Genomic DNA, 12,500 nt, shown 5'->3' with positions numbered 1-12,500 from the left:
TTGAGCCAAAATGCCCGCCTTGTTTCCCACCTTCTCCAAAGTTAGTATTGTTAAACGGACACTGTGAGGTTTGAAGCAGCCCGGCTACCGACAGCTTGGTTTTAGCGACTCCTCCTCCTGCGTGCTAGCATGACGCTCAGTGCGCTTGTGGAAAAGGGACACCGCACGTTTGTAAACCCTCCAGGTAGGGTGAATTCAGGTCATTTGGGACACTTCAGTTCCTGAGTCCGCCCATAAGACTGGAGGTGTGGCCAGAATCAGAGACTCAATTTACAAAGAAGACCTGAATTCACCCTACGTCAGCCTTATGTCGTTAAAGGTTCTGTCATCCAATCATTAAAGAGTTAACGTTCCAGTTTTAGCCACATCTTATGAATAGTCATGAAGGGGGTGTGACTAAGGACATTACTATGGTAATGTGGGTCCTGTATTTAGGCAGACCTCATTCATGAGTGTTCATCGACTGTCATAAAGCTGCAATAGAAACTCCCATCACTAACTGGAACCTCCTGTATTTAGGACAGGAAGGGATGATGGGAACAGAGGTGACTGTCAGCTTTCTTTACAGAATCTGTGGTAGCTGTTTGCCTCGTGTCAAGTGGTTTTTTTGGGGGGGGGGGGGGGGGGGGTTTGTTATTTTTACCCCATTTTATCTTTTTCTACGTCGGTTTATCAGCTTACCTAACACATTTGTTTAGCCCCTAAACATTTATGTTTATGTATATAAACATAAGGGAAGAGTCTTAAGAGTCTCTCTGGGTCAGAGGATGAGCTGATTCTCTGGATCCCTCAGTGTGATTAGTAGACCTAACTCTAACAGGTCGACTGTCTGATGTTGGGTGCACATCGCTAATTATATTAGCTAGCTGCGCTTGCTTGCTATGTTCGCATATGCAATTTCTAGCCTTTGTGCTTCGTAGAATATTGGGACATAGTTATGTATATAGTTACATTTATTTCAGTTCATTTTGGTGGAAGTGGTTAAAATCATCACCCTTTCCAGATTTTGCTCTGCTTATTCTGCATCCCGATAACATTGCAGTTGCCGTCTTTACAATTTCCAAGTCATGTTCATTTACTGAGATAGTGGCGGCTTTGTCTAGGTTTCATAATCTTGCCGCATGCAGTCAGAACAATACATTCGGAGATTTGTTTTCTTTTAGTGGGATCTTTTTCTTGCACTGGGAGGTCTGGGAGGTTGGACAGGTCAGGTTTGGGGAGAGTAATATCGGAATGTTGGCATTAAACGAATAAAAATAACGTACAGAGAATGCTCTACCTGGGGGAAACCGTAGCACTCTGATGTAAAATATTTGTTTATATTTTAAGATTATATACACAGAAATTGGTCGGTCGTGGTTACTTATGGACTCATGGTTAGGAAATGCAGTGATAGATGATTTTAATATGTACTGTATATTGCTGCAACATGTCTTATCATTCGGTTATGTGTCTTGTCGTTGTGTGTGTTTTTTTTTGTTATAACTGCGTGCGTATGTCAGCTCCCCTTTGAAAAAGACATCTCGCTCTCCCTGGGGTTTTCTGGGTCAAGTAAAGGATAAATATGTCCAATAACTGACTATAATACATATGAAACTGTACATGTAAGATTATGTGCCTTCATATAAACATCATATATTATTTTTAATATAAATATAATGTGTGTCTGTGTGTGTATATGCAGTTTGTGTGCACGCTTCTGTGTGGGTGTGTGTACGTATGTCTGTGTGTATGCTGTATGTGTGTGTCTGTCTGTGTGTGTGCATGCTTGTGTGCGTGGATGTGTGCGTGTAGGTGTATTTCCGTATATGAGCAGCAGAGTGTCAGCTTGCATACACACCTTTTTCAATTATAAGACACAGTTTTGTTCGTGGCTCTGAATAACAATGTCTCCTAAATCCCTCCTGCTGTGTGCGGTACGGGCGAGTGGCAGAATTCCCAGAATGCTCCTCTCTCTCTCGTTCCCCTCAGATCTTCACCGAGAGCCTGCTGTGCTCCAGCCGTCAGGAGAACATCCGGCTGGCGGGCCAGATGATGCACTGCAGCTCCCTGTCCCAGGACGTGCCCGTCAGCCTGGCCTTCCGGGGCTCCCGGGGGGCCTCCCACCCCAAAGTGTCCTACAGCAGGAGCGTGGAGCTGGTGCTGGCCTCTGCCCGAGAGTACTTCGACTCCTCCACCTCGCTGACCGACAACTGCATGTGTCTGGCGCGGTAAGCAGGCTCACGACCATGCCCCATCGGTCGCTAATGCTACCGCTAATTCTAATGCTAACCCTAATGCTACTGCTAATTCTAATGCTACCGCTAAAGCTTATGCTAATTGTTTAGCTAACGCTAATTCTAATGCTACCGCTAAAGCTTATGCTAATTGCTTTCTCAGACGTGCCACTGCTCACTGCTCCGTTAACATGTAGCGTTAACCACACCAGGGCCAACCGTGTAATTGTTTTGGATTCGAATACCTTTCGGTGCTGAATGAGGACAAGAAGGCAGGGTTTCTATTTATTTATTTATTTATTTACTTCCTTACTTAAATCTCAGAATTCCGTTGAGGACAAGCCTTCATTTTCAATGGTGCCGAGTTAATAAAAGAAATTATATAAAATGGTTACAATCAAACACGGTGAGATTCATAATTAAGCATTTGAACTTTTCCAAAGAGACAAGAGTCTCTTGCTCTCTGTTTGAAAGCCGTTGTGCTGCTTGAGTATAGTAAGTACGGACTTTTCACACTCTCTGCACTTTTTGAGAGCATTTCATACAGGTTCTAATAAACCAGACAAGCTCAGTAAAGTGGAGTAAAAGTATTTGAATCCAAAACAGTGACGTATTTGCCCCAGGTCTTGTTAGCGCTAACGCTAACACGCACACCCAGGCTCTGCGTTCTCAGACCCCCCAGCTCGACGGCGCTCTCCGTTGTTTGGCGGTCTTCCAGGGGCGCTTCTCTGACCGCCGTGCTCTGTCAGCGTCAGAGGCGGCTTCTGTAAGCGCTAATAAGGCCATCGATCCCCGCGTTCTGAGGCCCCTCGTTCGGTTCCTCCTCAATATCCCCGTGATTCAGGGAAAGCCATTAGCCCCGCTCTCCAATCAGTCTGATTGTCTGAGGGGACAAAATGGCGGTGCAGCAGGTGCAGGATTAGACGTGCGTTTCGAGAGGCGGGGGCGCGCATTCCCCTCGGTCTTCAGATGCTAACATCCTGTAATTGCTAACGCCCTGGAAAGGTTTTTCTGTATTTGCGAAGGGCACGTTATGCGTAAAGTACATTAAAGCCGGGGGTAATGGAGCGGTATAGCCGGCGATCGGTCAGAGTCATCAGTCTGAGAAAGGGCAAGCCGCGCTCGTACCTGCACTCTTTCTCAGAGGACGTTCGGCCCTGAGCGGATAGCTCCCCGGCAAATGATGATTCACTCCGAGGACGTCCAATTACGCGCCCTCCTCCCGCGTATTCGTCTTCTCTGGAGTTTCCAATCTCGTGTCAGCCAGCCTTTCGCTTTAATCTCTCACAAGATCCGCCGGAAACCGGGACCGCCCTGGCCGCCGTGTTTGTGTAAATCACCCTGACCGCCCACCAGGACCTGTGGTCCGAATCCGCTGCACCGGAGGGCGAGCACCGAGGCTTACCGGGGCGATAGTGCACCGTCGGTCCCTGTTATGCATGGTTTAATTCCTCCTGGCTTATTATTAGCCACGCTTTGAGGACCGGGGCCTGCGGTTTGAGTGTGAAGGCCTCTCCGAGTGTCCGGACCGTGACCGAGAGGTCCTCCGGTCTCCGGATCAGCAGGACCGTGAGAACATCTGTCTCTTCTCGGGGGAAGGTGTGAATTGGGCTGGTTTTGTGGAGCTTTGCGCGGCCGCAGAAACAAGCTCTTCAGCAGCGGTCTTCAAACGGCACGTCTCTCGGCTGTCTGCGATGATGCCGTCTTTTATCCGGGCCAATGGCGTATGCTTATTGCCCCCCCTCGCTGACGGAAACAGCTGGAAGATTAAGATCACATGAATCTGTGATCACAGCCAACATTAATTACACTCCAGCCCAGTCCATTCTGTCTTATTTTCTGATTAAATGTTTCATATGCTGGAGCAGGGGAAATCTGCTTGTCTTTCTTTTGATGGAGGAAGAATCACGGTCTGTAGCTGACTGGGATTGGTCCTCTTTTCTGGCTCCTCAATGTAACTGGCCCCCTTCTGTGGCCCTAACTGGTGATTAGTTTCATCTTCTATCTCCTAACTGTGATTGGTTCCCTCTTCTCTCTCTTAACTGTGATTGGTTCCCTCTTCTCTCTCCTAACTGTGATTGGTCAACGTTTCTCTCTCCTAACTGTGATTGGTTCACTTTTCTGCCTCCTAACTGTGATTGGACCCATCTTCTCTCTCCTAACTGTGATTGGACTCCTCTTCTCTCTCCTAACTGTGATTGGTTCCCTTTTCCCCCTCCTAACTGTGATTGGTTCCATCATCTCTCTCCTAACTGTGATTGGTTCCCTCTTCTCTCTCCTAACTGTGATTGGTTCTCTTTTCTGCCTCCTAACTGTGATTGGACCCATCTTCTCTCTCCTAAATGTGATTGGACTCCTCTTCTCTCTCCTAACTGTGATTGGTTCCCTCTTCTCTCACCTAACTGTGATTGGTTCCCTTTTCTCCCTCCTAACTGTGATTGGTTCCATCATCTCTCTCCTAACTGTGATTGGTTCCCTCTTCTCTCTCCTAACTGTGATTGGTTCCCTCTTCTCTCTCCTAACTGTGATTGGCCCCCTCCGCTCTCTCCTTCCCTCTCCTCATCGTAAAATCTGCTGCAGTTACAGTGCGCCCCAAAGGACAGCTAATGATCAACTCTCAGTCCGGGACATTAGCAAACATCTGCACATTTAGTCAACCATTCGATTAGCCCAGACAATTCTCTTCCCAGCGAAGACACACTGCAGTGTTCCACCAGCAAAACATTTTAATAAGAAAAACTGTTTGCACATGCCTTCTCAATCAGTGTCAACCGAAAGTTATCAAGGTCCCATATTAGAGATTGGTGTGTTTGATATTCAGCACACAGCAGACGGTAGGGGAGGCAGGGCTGCAGGTTTTTATGAGAGAAATGGGCAGAGTGCCTGTTAATACCAGGGGAACGGCTCGGCTGCGTTCTGCATCCAACATGAAGCATAGCATTGTGCAAAACTTTGCAGCTGTGCCAGACTTTATTCGGTTTGTTGGCTTCGGAATATAATTTCTCATCTGAATTTTTTAAAATTTGCTTTCCCCTCGAGTTGAAAGAGTGATGGTTTCTTTTTGTGGAGATGGTGCCTTGTGGGTAATTAGCGGGTGGGGTTTTGGGGGCGACCTAACATGCTAAGGCGTCTGTAAGCACTTTTTTTCTCTCTCTCTCTTTGTGACAGTGTCTCCTTAGAAAGCGCCTTACAAATAAAATTTGCTTGAATTGAAAGGAGATAAAAAACCGTCGCCGTCTTAGTACGCCTTGGCTTTTGTTATATTCGTAGCCAATCTCGGTGAGGTCAAGAAGGGTCTCAAATCACCAACCTGGTTTGGAAATTAAATGAACATGTTTCCTACTGATAAAACTGTAATTCTTTCTCTCCCCACTACCGCTCTATTCTCCCATCATGCCCTCTGCCTCTTCAGTGTCACCCTGTTCATAATGTTAAATGTCGGCGCATTTGCAAAGACACGACGGGGTGAATCGCGTTTGAATCAGATTGTGTTTGAAGCGGCGAAGTACACTTTTATCGGTGCAGACTAACCCAATATGGATGAGTGTTCGATATAGGCGCAGAACTATGCTTTTTCTTTTTAGCAACGCAAATTCCTAAAGCCGTTTTTAATCTGCGCTACGGTGCTGGGAATGTTGAGAATTCGAATCCGCTTACAGTTCAGTAATGTGTGAACCTGTCTCTACACATTTTGCTCTCTGGAAAAACTGGCGTTTAGAGATTGATCAAAAGTTTAGAGGTGAAAAACGTGGCTTGCAGCCGGATTGGTGAAGTCCTCTAAAGTGTATGGATGCAGAGCTGCTTTTCTCTTTGCTTTTCCCCCCAGTAAAAATAGCTGCAGGTGCTCATGGAGGAGGATATGTAGTGGAGGCCCAAATCCTACTCTGGGAGTTTGTGTGTAGTCTCTACTCTGGGTGTAGATAAATTGAGCACTAGGTACACTTTACTGGTAGGAAAGCGGCAAGCATCGTTGGGCTGAATGGCCTTTCCTAGTTGTTGTGTTGTGCCGTTTTGTTCTGTTATGTTGCATTGCTGTATGCCATGTTATGATATGATATGTCATGCTATGCTATGCTATGCTATGTTATGTTATGTTTTGCAATGTTATGTTACGTCACGCTAAGCTGCTATGCTATGCTATGTTATGTTATGTGATGCTATGCTTGTCTCTTTAGGTCCTGTTTGCAGCTGATTTCTGACTGCCCTCCAGACATCCAGGAAGAGCTGGACTTGATCAGCGCTCTCAGCCAATTGGAGGATTTCGGAGTGAAGATCCTGCCCTTGCAAGGTACTGCCGTACGAACAGCCAATCTCTGTTCTGTAATTAGGCCGAGCCCCCTCTCTCCGTAACCCAAGGTGTGATGTCTAATTTACTCACGGAGACGCGTGGCGCTAATAAATAAGGATAAGGTGCCGTGATGTTCTTATTTTTATAAGGTGTCAGAACGGCTGCGGGGTTTGCTGGAGGGTTGTGAAATGGTATCTCTGTGCCAGAGTGGTGAAAAATTATGCAGGCCTACATATAGCTCACAAAAATTGTGTTTAGAATGGTGCCTCTCTAAACTGGTACTAAAATAAAAAAATATATTTCCGTTTTAGTTTATGTTTTCCATTTGCCCAGACAGTTTTGTGTGCAATGAAGGATATTTTAGATATTTACAGAAATTTCTGAAGGGCTGCCGGCTTGTGGTTTAAAGCAAAAAATAACCTGAGAAAACACTTCACAAACTCCAAAGCAGTTTGTACCACAGCGTTATGTTTCCAGAGGCTGCACATAGGATTTTATAGCATCTGTAATATTTATAAACATAAATATTCATTTTTATATTGTGCTGGTACTTCTTTTCTTGAGTGTGGCGGTCTCAGACTTCATGTGCCATAAGAAATAGTCGCAACCCAAAATAAGATTAAATGTAATTTTTTGAAAAATAATTGGGTGTAATGTTGTTCTACACGCAGCGTTGGAGCTTGTTCCAGAATATAAACTATCCTTTCAGAGCCCACAGACGGGTCTGTTTGCTTCTCAGATGAGGGTTTTTTAATAGAACATTATTGTTTACCCTGAAAATTTTGCAACCCGTAACAATAAACATCTAAATCCTACTCCTTTTTACTTCGGGTGTTGTCATATTAATCAGTTTGACAGTTTGGCCGTTCTCCTCTCCCGGTTCTTGCCCTCTAGCCTTCCTCCCGTAGTGATAATGAATCCCTAACCAGCCCCAGAAATAGAAAGATGGTGGGCACGGGCTTCTCAAGGTCGGCCATCTTCCGGTCAGACCACCCTGGCCCAGAGGGGGCCGCCGTGCATCGCTCACACCCCTGTCACATGACGAGGGCCATCCACAAAGACAGCATCAGACTCATTCTGTGTGAAGTAAGCCAGTTTCCTAATTGGTGCCACTATGCGCTGCTCACACCCCCGTCACATGACGAGGGCCATCCACAAAGACAGCATCAGACTCATTCTGTGTGAAGTAAGCCAGTTTCCTAATTGGTGCCACTATGCGCTGCTCACACCCCCGTCACATGACCAGGGCCATGACTCCGGCCCTGCGTTACAGAGAGACGGACTAGCAGACGCCCCTGATATGTCCACATTTCTGCGGTTTCCCTCGTACTCTCGGAAATAAGGGTACAGCGGAGGTACATTTTTGTTCTTCAACAAACAAATTTTGCATATGTACCCTGTATCTTCTACAAACAAAAAAGGAAAACATTTATTATTAATCCAATGGCAAGGGGTGCAATTTTATGCACCAATAGGATACCACCCCAGCAACACGCTTTTGTACGTTTTTCATCACTTTTCCCACCTTATCATCTGAGAGTGTTAGAGTTTCCGTTTTTATCCACGCTGATTTTCTGGGGCGAAACCCATCCTCTCCTCTTTATTCATCTCTCGTTCCTTCCGTGCTGCGACGCTCCCCTCGTTTCTCCTTTGTGGGAACGTCGAAAAAAACCTCGAGAACGTCGACCGGGATGAACCCGGGGAGTAATATTCCCGACGATCTGTATCGGTGAGCGGTGGGTGGGGGGGGGGGGCGGGGGGGGCGGATGGGGAGGCTTAAGACTGCGGAGCAAACAACATCTGTCTGTCGGACTAATTAATCCGGGCGCAGAGAGCGCGTGTGACTGGGAGCGGAGCCGGGTGTCTCTCCGCGTCACCCCCGCCCCGGGCTCAGCCGAGCAGCTGTCCCCTCCTCCTGCGGTCGGCCGCAAACCCCCGGCGTTCTCCTCCGCGTTTGATGATGTGGCATTTGTGCCGCCCGCGCCAAATGTTCCCCTTGTACCTCCACCGGTGGGCGATCCCCTAATTACTCCCTTTTTAATTAAACGTCAAATAAATTGGGCTGATTTACATTTCGTGTCTGGAAGTTTATGCGGCAGAACATGAAAGTTGCTCCGCGGTTCAAACTTGTTTCCTTCTCTTTTAATTCCTGTCAGCTGGCATAGCAGGATCTCTAGCAGCCAGTGATTGGGCTGTAGGCCTTTGACCTGGGTGTATACTTTGAGCAGGGTGTATACTTTGACCTGGGTGTATACTTTGAGCAGGGTGTATACTTTGACCTGGGTGTATACTTTGAGTAGGGTGTATACTTTGAGCAGGGTGTATACTTTGAGCAGGGTGTATACTTTGAGCAGGGTGTATACTTTGGCCTGGGTGTATACTTTGACCTGGGTGTATACTTTGAGTAGGGTGTATACTTTGAGCAGGGTGTATACTTTGGCCTGGGTGTATACTTTGAGTAGGGTGTATACTTTGGCCTGGGTGTATACTTTGAGTAGGGTGTATACTTTGAGTAGGGTGTATACTTTGAGCAGGGTGTATACTTTGAGCAGGGTGTATACTTTGACCTGGGTGTATACTTAGAGCAGGGTGTATACTTTGAGCAGGGTGTATACTTTGAGCAGAGTGTATACTTTGTTTGTTCTCATTTTTCTCCACAATCATGCTACAGCACTCATTGTGGTTTCAGTTCCTGATTTGTCTGCATCCTTTTTGTCATTCTATCGCGTTCTGCTGTCGAAAAAACGGTTTTCAATATATTCCATTCTCAGATTAATCTACAAGGCCCAAGTCCTCATCTTTGTTGTACTCTTAGCACTTGAATCTGTACTTCCCTCTAGGGTCTTTCAGTGCACTTGTGTCCCTGGTTATGGGTTTGCTCTTTGTTGTATGTCGCTCTGGATAAGAGCGTCTGCCAAATGCCTATAATAAAATGTAATGTCATGTAATGTAATATTATCATACTTACTGTGCTGCCGTTCGCAAGTCAAAAATATTGCCAACGGAGTGAGAGGGATTGACTAATTTCATGATTTGCCAAATGGGTTAACAAAATATCACTTTCCAAGCTAACAGTAACATAAAACAAGGTAATATTTTGTACTGAACTTAATTTTGTATTTTTTACTGTAGACAAAAAGAGTGAAACACTTGTTTAGACAGACTTTTTGCGCAGTGAACTTGCGGGCTTCGGACCATCTGGTGGGGTTCTCCGGTGCGCGGTGAAATTCCGTCGCTGCAGTCCGCTAAGACCCCCGCAGTCTCTGGGTGACTCTGGAGCCAGCTGTCCATCACCTCGCAGGGCCCAGTACACGGGCCGCCAGCCACGGTCCGCCCAGATCCGATTCCCCAACGCGGGGTCCGTCTCCGCACCGGAACCGTGCCGCGACCCATTCGGTCCCAAGAGCGCCGCCCGGCATCCGAGAGTAACTACCGTAAAATCCCAAGAGTGCCGCAAGGTATGGCACCCTCGACCTTATACATTTTCAACCGATCAAAATGGCCGCTATACTATTGTTTTGAGCCCCTATTAAAAACATACAAAATTTTGTTCAACTTTCTCAACCAAAGCCAAAACCCCTTGGGATTTGGGTGGAGCCCATTCCTATTGGGGTAGGGTCTGAAAGAGTGGACGATCCACCCGGCAGCCCAAACCTAACGCAGCAGTTCTAACTTAAACAGCGTTTAAACTCCACACATACGGTATATATATAAGCCCATGCTGGCAATCATGTGCAATATCATATTTAATATTTGGCTGAAACTCTTATGAGGGAGACTCGTTATGAGGGACATTAGATGACCCCGCGGTTTGCAAATAAGTGCCATTTCTAGAGGGAAATCAAAATGGAGGCCGGTCGCTGTCAGCAGTCTGTCTAATAACGCCGCATTCCCACAATGCCCCTCTGCTGTCAGCGGAGGCGATGCCGCCTGCTACCCGGCGTTGTCAGAGCCGCTCCTCGTCAATCCTCAGGTGATTCCGGCTGGAACAGACACACATCTGCTGGTCCTTGTCAGTGATTACACGGTGTTTGCTTACCGCTGTATTTTAAAATAACTGCCAGACAGACTGTGGTGCATTTATAATGCCAGCTACTTTACATTTCGTTTTTTATTTCATTATTTCTTCACACTTTTTTTTTTTTTTTTTCCAAACTCGCTGGTAATAGCTAATGGTGTGAAACTATTTTTGAGGAGAGAAGTATTTTTTTTGCTTTGGTTTTAATTTAATTGAGCCCGTAAGAAGTCCTCAGTGAGAATTTGTGCTCCCGGTGCATGTGCTGTGTGTGTGTGTGTGTGTGTGTGTGTGTGTGTGTTTGTGCCTGTCTGCGTGTCTGCCTATCTGTCTGCAGGTCTGTCTTCCTGTCTGTCTGTCTGTCTGTCTGTCTGCCTGCCTGCCTGATGGTTTGTCTGTCGGTCTGTCTGTCCTCCTGTCTGTCTATCTGCCTGCCTGATGGTCTGTCTGTCTGTCTGTCTGCCTGCCTGTCGGTCTGTCGGTCTGTCTGTCTGCCTGCCTGCCTGCCTGCCTATCTGTCTGCCTGTCTGCCTATCTGTCTGCAGGGTCTGTCTTCCTGTCTTCCTGTCTGTCTGTCTGTCTGTCTGTCTGCCAGATGGTCTTTCTGTCTGGCTGCATGCATGCACCCATGTTTGTGTGTGCACATGCGTGTGTGTGTGTTTGTGTGTGTATATCTCTGAGAGCTTGCGTGTCTGCGTGTGAGTTTTGGCGAATGTGTATAAAACCAAAGCTCAATCAATAGTAATGATAACAGTCCCTGATACAAGACTCATCTCACACAGTGAGAGTCCTGGCACATAATGCGCTTATGGATTCAGTCCACATATCCTGTGTCTACCTGCTTCAAAAGACACTCTCACCGGGAGAGACTGTAAAGATTGAAATCTTCATAAGAAAGTCGAGATGGCCTGGTTAATCCAGCGAACAGGCGGCTGTTGAGGTGGAACGCAGAGAGGAGACTACGCCGGCTCTGTAAAGGCGCTGGGCGCTCCGCCTTAGCCAAGGTGTCAAATGTCAGCGTAATTTGTTTACTGGCTCTAAATGCCACCGGCCTCAGATGAGCGGATTTGGCGGCTCTCTGTGTTTGAGGCGATTACATCGCCCCTGATGGGGATCAGGCTCTCTGACCTTTGGGCTCCCCCCCTCCCCCCCCCCCCTCTGAGAGCCGGCACTTTAAACTCAGTCCCCCAGCAGCCTTCGGGGCGGTGGGTGGGCGGTCGGCGGGGGGCACGGGGCGAGTCTGCGGCCAGCTGTGCGGAAGAGAGGCAGTTTTTTTCGTTCGTGGCGTGAGCTGGACGTCCAGTCGGGAGGGGCGGGGGCCGCGTCTCAGTCGGCCCGGCGAAAAATCGTTAGCCCCCGCCGAGCGTCCTCTCGCCCCCCGAAAGGGGACCGGTCGAAACGAACGGACCCCCCCCTCCCCCAACCGCGACCGCAGAGCCTCTCCCTGCAGAGCCGGGCGGCTTCTCCGCCTGCCTTCCGGAAGGTTCTCCCCCCTGATTAATACTTCAACGCGGGGCGCGGGAGCGGGGCTATGCATCAAAAAGCAATATACCCCCCACCTCCGCGTCCTAATCACTTTACAAACAGATGGCACGGCCAGATGAAAATCTTCATATCAATCACGATTTCTGCAATTATCCGGACCCGAAATGTCAGCAGAAGTTCTGAACCGCAGTATGCGGTCTTCCACTGCACTCAGATGTCTTTTAGAGAAACTGCTGATAAGGATTTAGCAGATGAATTTGGTCCTGATGGAAAACGGAGATATATTTATTTTATTCGTATGTATATGTCAGTGACCACTTTATTAGGTATTTATTAGCGTTGTTTTTTTAGACTTATTAAGCCTTCTGCTGCTGCAGCCTATCCACTTCAAGATTTCACAAGCTGGCCATTCTCCTCTGACCTCTCTCATTAACAGGGCATTTTCACCCACAGAACTGTTGCTCATTGGTTACTTTTTTGTTTTTCACACCATTCT

General features: G+C 47.3%; 1 protein-coding gene across 1 annotated transcript in view; it reads left to right on the top strand.

Moving 5' to 3' along the window:
- nbas (NBAS subunit of NRZ tethering complex) overlaps nucleotides 1-12,500 on the top strand; it is a 194,115-nt gene that overhangs the window by 69,591 nt on the left and 112,024 nt on the right. Inside the window, exons 31-35 of the mRNA XM_061241597.1 lie at nucleotides 1,972-2,210; nucleotides 6,392-6,504; nucleotides 8,399-8,514; nucleotides 9,765-9,962; nucleotides 11,873-12,002. Coding sequence (XP_061097581.1) covers nucleotides 1,972-2,210; nucleotides 6,392-6,504; nucleotides 8,399-8,514; nucleotides 9,765-9,962; nucleotides 11,873-12,002 — 796 coding nt within the window. The remainder of the gene's footprint in view (nucleotides 1-1,971; nucleotides 2,211-6,391; nucleotides 6,505-8,398; nucleotides 8,515-9,764; nucleotides 9,963-11,872; nucleotides 12,003-12,500) is intronic.

The sequence above is a fragment of the Conger conger genome, chromosome 5 (genome assembly GCF_963514075.1).
Source record: "Conger conger chromosome 5, fConCon1.1, whole genome shotgun sequence".
NCBI classification, from domain to species: Eukaryota; Metazoa; Chordata; class Actinopteri; order Anguilliformes; family Congridae; genus Conger; species Conger conger.
Note: the sequence above shows the minus strand (reverse complement) of the source record. Positions and strands in the feature narration are given on the sequence as shown.